The following is a 9,531-nucleotide window of genomic DNA, read 5'->3' on the forward strand; positions in this document are numbered from 1 at the left end:
ACACTTGAAAAGACACCTGAAAAGCCCAGCTTTGTGACGCTGAGCTGCGAAAGCTAAGCCTGATCGTGCAGAACAACAGTCCTCTTTGTTTTGCTATATGTGACAATATATACAGTTCAAAGAAGTGGAAGTGTTCAACTTTTATTGCAGAGAGGACAACAGGAACATAATAGCAAATGACACATTTCTGCCCTGGTTTCATCACAGGAATTCCCCAGGTTTTGTTTTTGTGGCTGGGGACGAGTCCTCCCTGATACAGGAGTTTTCTTTTCGATTTCTTTCTTGTTTTATTAGTTTTACTTCCCTGCAGCCTCCTGTCAGAATAAACAGATCAGAGTCAGTCAGAACCATTTCTAAAAATAAAATGTAAAAAAAAAAGCTGAGGAGTTGCTGCTTACCTTCATCTGCAGGGTTAGATGCAAAACGCTGCAAATACAGATAAAACCTGTTTAAAAGGACAAAAATTAACTGTTCCATTCTCCCCTCAGAAATAAAACAAACCTTTCTCTTCAGGGGGGGTGACATGGATCTTCATCTGATGACAAGCAGAATTTTTGAGAAAAGTGGTCACCACCTCGGAGCTGATGTCTTTGTGCCGAGCTGCAGGCAGAACAAACGTCTGGGTGTTAAGGCCGAACGTGCACAGATGCTTGGAACGGATCGACCAGATTTCCACGCACTGGGCAGCAATTGAGATAGTGAATGGCTGGGTTAAGGTTTGGCTTTTTCAGAACTTGTGTAGAAATCCTTCTGTCTTGTGAGGAACTTTTTAGGTAACTCATTGGACGTCATGGAAAAAAATGGAGCTTTGTTGTGCATGCGGTAAGCGCATCATTGTCAGACAAGTTTCATGCAATCATGAAGCACTCGTGTCGTACAGCAGGCATCTCCAATCCTGTTCCTTGTGAGGTAATGCTTTTTTTGCAGCTAAACCCGCTCAGTAACTGCTGATTAGCTGGAATCAGTGAGCCCAGTTTCTGATTGAACCAACACATCTGATCCAGGTGATCAATAATGACTGAGCTAGGGTTAGCTGTGGAACAAGCAGGGCAGTAGCTCACTAGGAACAGGATTGGAGACCACTGTCTTACGGTGTCCTTACGCCACAGTCCAGTCGTTAGTAAGATTCGAGTATTGACCCCTTACTGACCGCAGGCAAATGCTGCATGCACAGGCCATGCACCTAATACGGAAGTTCCCATAGGATGTCCACACAAACCACTCTCTGATTGTCTAATTTCTTTTATTTCTGCAGTCAGACTGAATGCTAGGAGCCTGTTAAGTTTGGGGAGTTTAAAAAATTTAACATTTTTACAACACCCCTGCGTCTCCCCTACTTCCCCCTTACTTATTACGTGTTGTATAAGTGTTCACTACAACCTGTCTCCTGCAGCATCCCTTTAGAAAAAATGTGCATGAACGTTGTCTGTCTACAGGCTCACCTAGTGGTCTAAGACCTTTATATCACCTCCATGTCCCCCACATGTCCCACCACTTGGGACTAAAGCTACATGTGGTGGAACAGGAGACTGGCATCACAGATGTGCAGCTAACAAATCTCCAGCAACTGTGTGATGCTGCCATGTCAGTATGGACCAAACTCTCTAAAAAAATAAGTTTCCAGGACCTTGTTGAATCTTCTCCTCAAAGGGTTAAGGCAGTTCTGAAGGGGTCTGACCCGGTGTAAGCAAGGTGCATCTACCAAGTGGCCAGTGAATGTGGTAAAAACCTTTTTAATCATTGAATTCATTTGATGTTTTTACTCCTTATTTTGAGCAAAAAAGCAGCATTTAACTTGAACTTTGGAGTTTGTTTTGAGAGACACAGACACAGACAGACACATTCTCTTTTTGGTTGGCATGAAACTTTTTTTGTGCCAAAGGTGAGTGTGGCTCAACCTTCGCTTGTCGGCCACAAGCGAAGGTTGCAGTACAGTGAACGTTTTCCTGATCCGGCTCACCATACAGCATGAATCTGTTCAGGGAGTCCTCCGCTTCTGTCGTTCTCAGAGGAGGCTCTGTTTCCTGGAAAATGATGCAGTCGAGGCAGTTGGCCCATGTGCCACTCCAGAACAAGTTCCTGCGAAACGTCCGTCCTGCCACAACACAGCGAAAAGACACACGTACAGGCTTTGAAGCTCAGATGATTAGGGCATGCAGAAAGAGTTTGTGACTCAAACAGTTGTGATGCTCAGACAGATTAGAAGTGATTCACATAATGGATGCTTTGCTGCAGGTCTACTGAAAACATCTTGATGTTTGCATCACAATTTAAAATTTATTGTTTAACTCTTAAGGGAGTTAAACAATAAATTAGCAAATGGTCAGGCAATAATATTACTGAAGTTCTGTAAAGACATCCTGAAAATAATGTGCGACTAGCACGGAGATGCAGGACCACTAAAGTCCTATCTTTACGTTTTTTGAATAATTAACCAAACCTTTTTTTAATCTCCCTAATGGGGGGGGGGTTGCTGGAGCCTATCTCTGCTGCTGGAGGGCAAAGGCAGGGCAAATCCTGGAGAGTTTGACAAAAGAACACATGCAATAACTTAGAGTCACTTATCAACCTATGTTTTTGAGGAACAGGAAGCTGGAGTGCCCTGAAAAGAAAAACCCAGACGTGCACTAAAAGATAACAGCGGAGGAAGGAAGCAGGGCCTTGTGAAGCAGCAGTGCTAACCCCCACAACCCCTGCAGCTCACAATGAATTTACATTTAAATTCTGTCTCATTTCAGCAGTCTGTGGTTCTGTCAAACAAAACCTTCTTTTGCAAGGTTGATCATTTTTGGAAGAGATTTGGAAAACTTCCCAGAATGCTTATCAGTACCCTGAACGCTGACTAGAGTCTGCTTAGTAGCTTAGAGAAAGAACCAAAAACCTGAGATGCTATAGAAAATAAATGAAATACTGTTATTGTGTGTGTGTGTGTTTGGGTGTGTGTGTGTGTGTTTTTTTCTTCTAAATAGAATACAAACATAGCAACGGCCTCTGCCAGAGACTTTGTCTCCAATTTTTCTTAGAGTTAGCTAATGAATGTGATTCATCCAGAGAAACTAAAAAGATGCATTTATGTTTGAAACTCAAAAAAAGGACTTTACAGTTTCCTTAGCAACCAGTTTTTGAAGTGATTGTTTACCTCTTTTCTCATTATGATGTCATACTTTGACCTGGGTGGTGTGTTCCTCTTAGGTACTGTCATGTTTGATCTAAATGTTTGCCAAAGTTTTGCAAAGTTTTGCCTAACAATCTCCACATAGTGCAGTGTTTTCATTGAGGCATAGAAGTGAAGTTATTTGACTTATAAAGAAAACAATCTTTACGACTTTCTAAGATGTTCCTGTGCAGTTATTAGGGCGGGGCTAAACCTAAAAGCTTTTGTACGTTTTAAGAGACTAAAATTTTCAATATTTCTGGAATAAATAAAACATTTTGTCGTTGGGATTAAAAAGTTTTTTTTTTGAAGTGCCAAGTGTAAGATGGCCTGACCTTTCTTTCCACGGAAGGTTCCTGCAGTCTTTGAGGGACTATAAAGAACCACTGCACCAGCAAGGAGACATAGTCCCTCCTGGTTCTTCCTCTGGCCTTCCTCTCAGTCCCACAAGAACCAAGAGTGTCCAAGAAAACAAGAACACAACTACAATCAACCTCTGACCTCCTGCTTGGGCGCCCTGGTGCTGAATGTACTGATGGACACCCTTGTGCTCAAACATGGTGTTCATCATGGACAACCTGTTCCTGGCACAGAAGTCCAATAGCAAAACACAGCTTGAGTTCAGACCATCATCCCGGTTTAACCTTTACAGGTATGACTGACATTACTCATATGAGCATGAAAGACTCCCAGCCTCTCATTGTGGAGAACAGCTGAGGGGAAGCGAGCTTTCAAGTGTGTTTGGAGGTAAGTCCAACTGTCTCTGCTACCGCTCAGCATCTGACACTTTAACACTCACTGATGGGAATTTCCAGGTCGCCGTAACCGGAGTCCTTTTTGGTAGAGTCGACCAGAGGACAAACAAACAAATCTGAAAACATGGGCCCTTTATAGTCCTTCTTTTGGGTTATTGTGGGTAGTGAATTTAAAGGAATGCAACACCAGATAGTCTTTTTGGGCAGAGCCTGTCCGGGTCCTGAGGTAAAAGACCCGTCCACCATGTCCTCGCCTTTAGCGCCAACCACTGACATCACCCTCAGAAAACAGCTGAATTCTTGCTGCAACAAAATGAAGTCGATTCAGTCGCCTTTTTTTTTTTTAGATAAGGAGGCCGCCATGTTGGAGCCAGATGTCTTTAGAAAGCATTAATTGGTCCGAGTTGATCTGAGTCAACCACTTGAACCAATCAGGAGTGAGGTATTTGGAAGGCCACAACTCAACCACTGACTCAGGAAAATCTAACAAGTTGAACATTCATGAAGGGGGCCCGCGGGCACCGTATACTTTTTATCTGATTGGTCAGTTTATAACTTGAATAACCTTTACTACATAAAAACGATGTCATGAAAAAAAATAGGATTAGCAGGAAAATTGAATAAAAATGTAGAAGAGCAAGAATGGTCATTCTAGGTAGCAGCTGTTCATTTCACTATAGAGGTTTATGGGATTTTGGCTTCTTGGAGCCAGCAGGTACTTCCTGTTTGGAACACCAGGGGGGAGGGGTTACTCATTCCAGTTCTCATATACAGTCGATGGTTCCAACCTCAAGCTGAGCTCCAGAGTGAAGCTCTTGTGATGTCAGTTCAGGTGACACAGCTGATCCTTTTTTAGTTTTCTAAAGGAAGCATTTGATGGATCTGCAACCGTATGATCCAACTTCACCTGAACTGTCATCTCAAAGGTCTCTAAAGTCATCCAGCTCTGGTGTTACCTTCCATGACCATGTCATCCCTCTCAGGCTGTATGTGATACGTCCAGCTCTGTTTTATGCAATCTTCTCCCCTGCAAAAATAAGTTTAAAAAAAAAGTTTAAGTGTCCCATCAACCAATCTGCGTATTAAAAAAAGACTTTCTCTGTTTCATTTTCCTGACTGATCTAATAGCATCTTAACTTTTTTTATTTTTCTACCTTTTGTCAAAATTAATCAGTTTGGGAGTTTTTACCTTTTTTAAATGTATTATTTTATCAACTTTCCAAACTTCCCTTTTTTTCATTGTGGCTTGAAGTCACTTTCCAGGTGTGAATATTGGCAAACACAAAAAGATCTCATCTTTCTGATTATAATGGAGGTATTTTTCAGTTGGAATTGTTTTTTTCCCTCACATGCGCATATTTCCGGTCAAGACCAGCGTATCATTAGCCGCCTCCTCGATGGTGAAAACCATGCTGTCAAAAACTCTGAACTTCTGGATGTCGGCCTCCCGGTGACTGACAGCTGCCTTGAAATACCACTTTCCCAGATACTGAAATAGAAACAGAAACAGTGACAGTGAGGGAAGAGCGGATGCTTAAAAACCGATGCTGCTTTCATAAACCCACAGCGGGCCGTACAATAAAGACCCCATGTGGAAAAAGACGGGGGAGTGGAAAGAGCTTCTGTGCTGCAGCCCAGCTCATGGATCTGTCTTTGAAGAACCAAATGATCTGTTCATTTCTCACCTGCTGATGGTTGATGGTCTTCACCATCAACAGTTGAGGAAGTGTGCAGGGGACCAAGGCCTGATAGGCCAGAGAACATAAATACAGAAAACCCGACCAGGCTTCGTTGAACATGTCTGCAGTTTGAATCAAACCAGATTGAACTGAAAATCATCTCAGCGTGCAACTCAAACAGAGTGTGGGTGTTAAGTCAATGATTAACGTGTGTTCCTCAGCCGTGACATTTCTAAAAAACACACACACACACCCCATAAGCATTTTAGATAAACGCTGAAGTGAAACGCACGTTAACATAGAGACTCGCTCCTCGGCCAAAATCCTCTGAAAGGAGAAAGCCCACCTTGTTTCCACTGTGTGAGTCAGCCTTATGTAGGAGGTCGCATCTTCGTCAAGGTCGAGCCATTGATTATAGTGTCAGGGAAGCGGAGCAATCCTGCGTGTTCTCACTGTTACTCTGCACTGTCTTCACCAGAAATCACTATCAGGGTGTGGAAAAGCAATGCCTCAGAAGGAAGAGCTCAGAGACTAAATGATAACTGATCATTAAAAAATGTTTCAATAAATAGTGGACACGCTGAGAGAACTTCTGCAGGCATTTCTCATTTTAAAACTCCACTAACAAGAGACAGGTGTTTATTAACTGGTCAAAGTGTCACATTCTAACACCTAAATCATATTATTATTCCTTTTGTCTTTCTTCAAGTATTTTGAGGCTGACATCTCAGTTCTAAGCTATTCTTCCTTTTCTCTTCCTTTCTGCTTTTCCCCTCAGGGGTCAATCATCTTCCTCCATCGAAACCCTGTCTTCTGCATCCTCTCCTCTAACACCAGCGATGTCCTCGTTCATCCATAATTCTCATCTTTGGTCTTTATCTTGCCTGGCAGCTCTAGACTCAGCATCCGTCTACCAATAAATTCAATGTCTCTCCTCTGCACATGTCCGAACCGTCTCAGTCTGGCCTCTCTGACTTTATCTCCAAATCCTCTAACATGCTGTCCCTCTGATGTCCTCACTCCCTAAAAGAACCTCAACATATTCATCTTCATCGTTATCATGCAGTTTTTAGCCAGAATCAGATCTAAGCTAAATCTTTTTAAATGCCTACTCGAGTTAAAAAAATAGTTTTTGGATTTTTGAAAGTGTTCTTGTGGCACATTTTGATGATGAAGGACATATCTGACGCAAATTCAGATCAAAATTGCATTTCTGAGTATTTCTTTTGGAAATAGGAGCAGAAGAAAAATGCTATTTGAAAAAGATTGTATTTGTGATGTAGAAAATACCCTAGGCAGGCCACTAGCTGCCTGCTCCATTCCTTTCTGATTCATCCACTGTCAGACAAATAGATCCATCTTTATTTTCCACCCCTGAGCAGAATCTGGATCTAAACTCTACGGCTGGACAGCTCCATTATTGCTCGGCATAATCATAATTAAAAGACCAGGAACACTTTTACGATGGATTGAAAAAAAAAAAGATTGGAGTGGGACTTTAAGGTAGCTCTATATTTAACAAGACTCTACTATATACCCATCTTTAAACATTTGAAGCCTAGTGTTTACATAATCCATCTTCTAAACGTTGTAAAATTTTAACAAAACCTTTAAATCTGGCTTCATCTTTCCTTTAGATTACTAGGAAATGTTTAAACAATCTTAATGAGTATCTCCTTTTTTTGCATTTTATACTAAAAGTAAGTTTAGGTATTAAAACTCGATTTGAAATAATAGAAATGCAATATTAACTCCTGGTGATATCATTTTACAAAAAAACTCAGTGAACAGACCAGAGGTCTGAAACCTGAGGCTCCAGAACTACATGCTACTTTTATCCCTGCATTCTTTGGCTTTACTATTAATTACGGTTAATTAAGTTTGACATTTCAGGTTGGATTTTTAATATATTAGACGATTGATCAAAAATGATGGTAAGCTATTTCATTTACTGTCAGAAAGATTTGGTAGAATAAGGTAGCAGCGTTTTTTTTTTGCTGTTTAGAGGCAAAGGTACTCAAGTGCATAGGTACATGTACATTTATAGATTTTTTAAAAAGGATTCTACACCAATGCTGTCACGTTTCTATTAGTTATCAAAATGAGAAATGAGAAAAAGGACGAAGGCACCCCAAAGTCATGACAGAAAATGTCATGATTGACATGTATTTTAAATTCAAGTAAATCGGAGCTTTTTCACACAGGGTGTTTTATTTTGAAAGGAACTTGTATGTGCTGCCGTCTAAAGTAAAATAGATTCAATTTTATTACGTGTATAAAACAATACATTTTAGAATGCAATTGTAAATATTTCAAAGCTACATTTTATAAATGAATTAATAAATGATCACAAAAACATAAAGTGTTTTTTTTTATAACAGTGAAGTTGGACTTCATGGCTCTTGCTGGGTTCTTTTAATGTGAAAGGTTCCAGAACCCTGATACTGTTGGTGCTTTTACATTTACGCCCACAAGGTGGCGCCAGAAAACCTGTCACACGTGCTTACTATACCACATGTATTACAAACGTGACATGCTGCTGCTTTTAACAATTTTATTGAGTGTGAGCTTTAGTGCATGAGCTCTGTTCAAACTTTTTTCTCATTTCAAAGTAAACTCAGTTTACTACAGCCAGTTCACCTCTTTACAGGCAAAAAATAAAACAAATAGAAACGTTTTGTTCTATTTTGATGGGAAATTTATTATAGGCTGGAATTTGCAGTGAACATGAGTAGATTTTCAGCTTCTCTGGTGGTGTTCTTGTCATAAAGATGAGGATGGAGAGTCAGCAGCTTCACGTCATCTGAAAGTCTGTGAAAAAAGAAGAACGTTTCCCACGATCAAAGCCGACGAGCAGCTTCTTTGACCTCCTGGGACCTCTGAGGGGTGCAGCAGCTGGTGCAGGCCTGTGCAGTGATGTCCTGTTCCCCGTCCATCTACGACTCCCCCCTCAGTACCGACTCCAGCTCCCCACTCTCCTTCAGCTCCTTCACTATGTCCAGGCCCCCGATCAGCTCCCCTTTCACGTAGAGCTGGGGATAGGTGGGCCAGTTGGAGTACGCCTTCAGGCCCTGACGGACCTCTTCGTCCGACAGGATGTCAAAGGTGTCAAAGTCCACCCCCGTGGAGTTCAGGACCTCCAGGATCTGCCTGCTGAAGCCACAGCGCGCCGCCTCCTTGTTGCCCTTCATGAACAGCATGACGGGGCTCTGGTTGATGATGGCCTTCAGGCGGTGCTCCAGGGTCACGGCCTTTGGGCAGGTGGTCTCCAGCTCCCCGGACTCGGCCAGCTCCTTCACGATGTCCAGCCCCCCCAGCAGCTCTCCGTTCACGTACAGCTGGGGGTAGGTGGGCCAGTTGGAGTACGCCTTCAGGCCCTGACGGACCTCTTCGTCTGACAGGATGTCAAAGGTGCTGAACTGGACGCTGTGCTCCTTGAGCAGCGCCACCATCTGGCGGCTGAAGCCGCAGCGGGGCTCCTGCGGGGAGCCCTTCATGAACAGCACGCAGGGCGCCGCGTTGATCAGCTTCTTCAGCCGCTGGTTCAAGTCCGCGGCGCCGCCGTCCGCGGCTCCTCCTGGGGCGGGCCCGCTACCCGCCAGGCCCTGGACCTTCTTAGTCAGCTCCGCAGCGTGCGCCCCGTCCAGACGATCCACCTTCTCACCCCCCTTGAAGAAGATAAAAGTGGGGACGGAGGATATGTCATACTTTTCCGACACATCGGGAACAGCCTCCGCCTCCAGCTTCACAAACGTCGCGTGCGCGTGTGCCTTGGCCAGCTCGGCCATCACTTCGTTCATGTCGCCGCACTGAGGAGCCCATGCCGCCTGGAAATGTACAACCGCGAGGTTTTTTCCAGCTTTTGCAAGGAAATCCTCGAACTGTTGTCGGCTCGTCGCCTCTAGCACATTCGCCATCTTTGCTTCTTTGACCTCGACAGCAG

The 9,531-nt window shown here is 43.2% G+C and overlaps 2 protein-coding genes across 2 annotated transcripts; both read right to left on the reverse strand.

Moving 5' to 3' along the window:
* Positions 1 to 125: 125 nt before the first annotated feature.
* Positions 126 to 5,756, reverse strand: apom (apolipoprotein M). The gene is made up of 7 exons (XM_004078361.4): positions 5,595 to 5,756; positions 5,259 to 5,398; positions 4,866 to 4,936; positions 1,961 to 2,095; positions 502 to 600; positions 399 to 426; positions 126 to 314 (listed from the first exon to the last, which is right to left on the reverse strand). Exons 1-6 carry the CDS (start codon positions 5,706 to 5,708, stop codon positions 413 to 415), a joined length of 573 nt encoding a protein of 190 aa, XP_004078409.1. The 5' UTR covers positions 5,709 to 5,756; the 3' UTR covers positions 126 to 314; positions 399 to 412.
* A 2,372-nt stretch (positions 5,757 to 8,128) lies between these two features.
* Positions 8,129 to 9,505, reverse strand: glrx3 (glutaredoxin 3). Its single transcript, XM_004078492.5, has one exon. The coding sequence runs from the start codon at positions 9,503 to 9,505 to the stop codon at positions 8,525 to 8,527; it is 981 nt and encodes a 326-aa protein (XP_004078540.2). The 3' UTR covers positions 8,129 to 8,524.
* Between the last annotated feature and the right edge of the window lie 26 nt (positions 9,506 to 9,531).

The sequence above is a fragment of the Oryzias latipes genome, chromosome 16 (genome assembly GCF_053564925.1).
Source record: "Oryzias latipes strain Hd-rR chromosome 16, Olatipes_Hd-rR_3.1".
NCBI lineage: Eukaryota > Metazoa > Chordata > Actinopteri > Beloniformes > Adrianichthyidae > Oryzias > Oryzias latipes.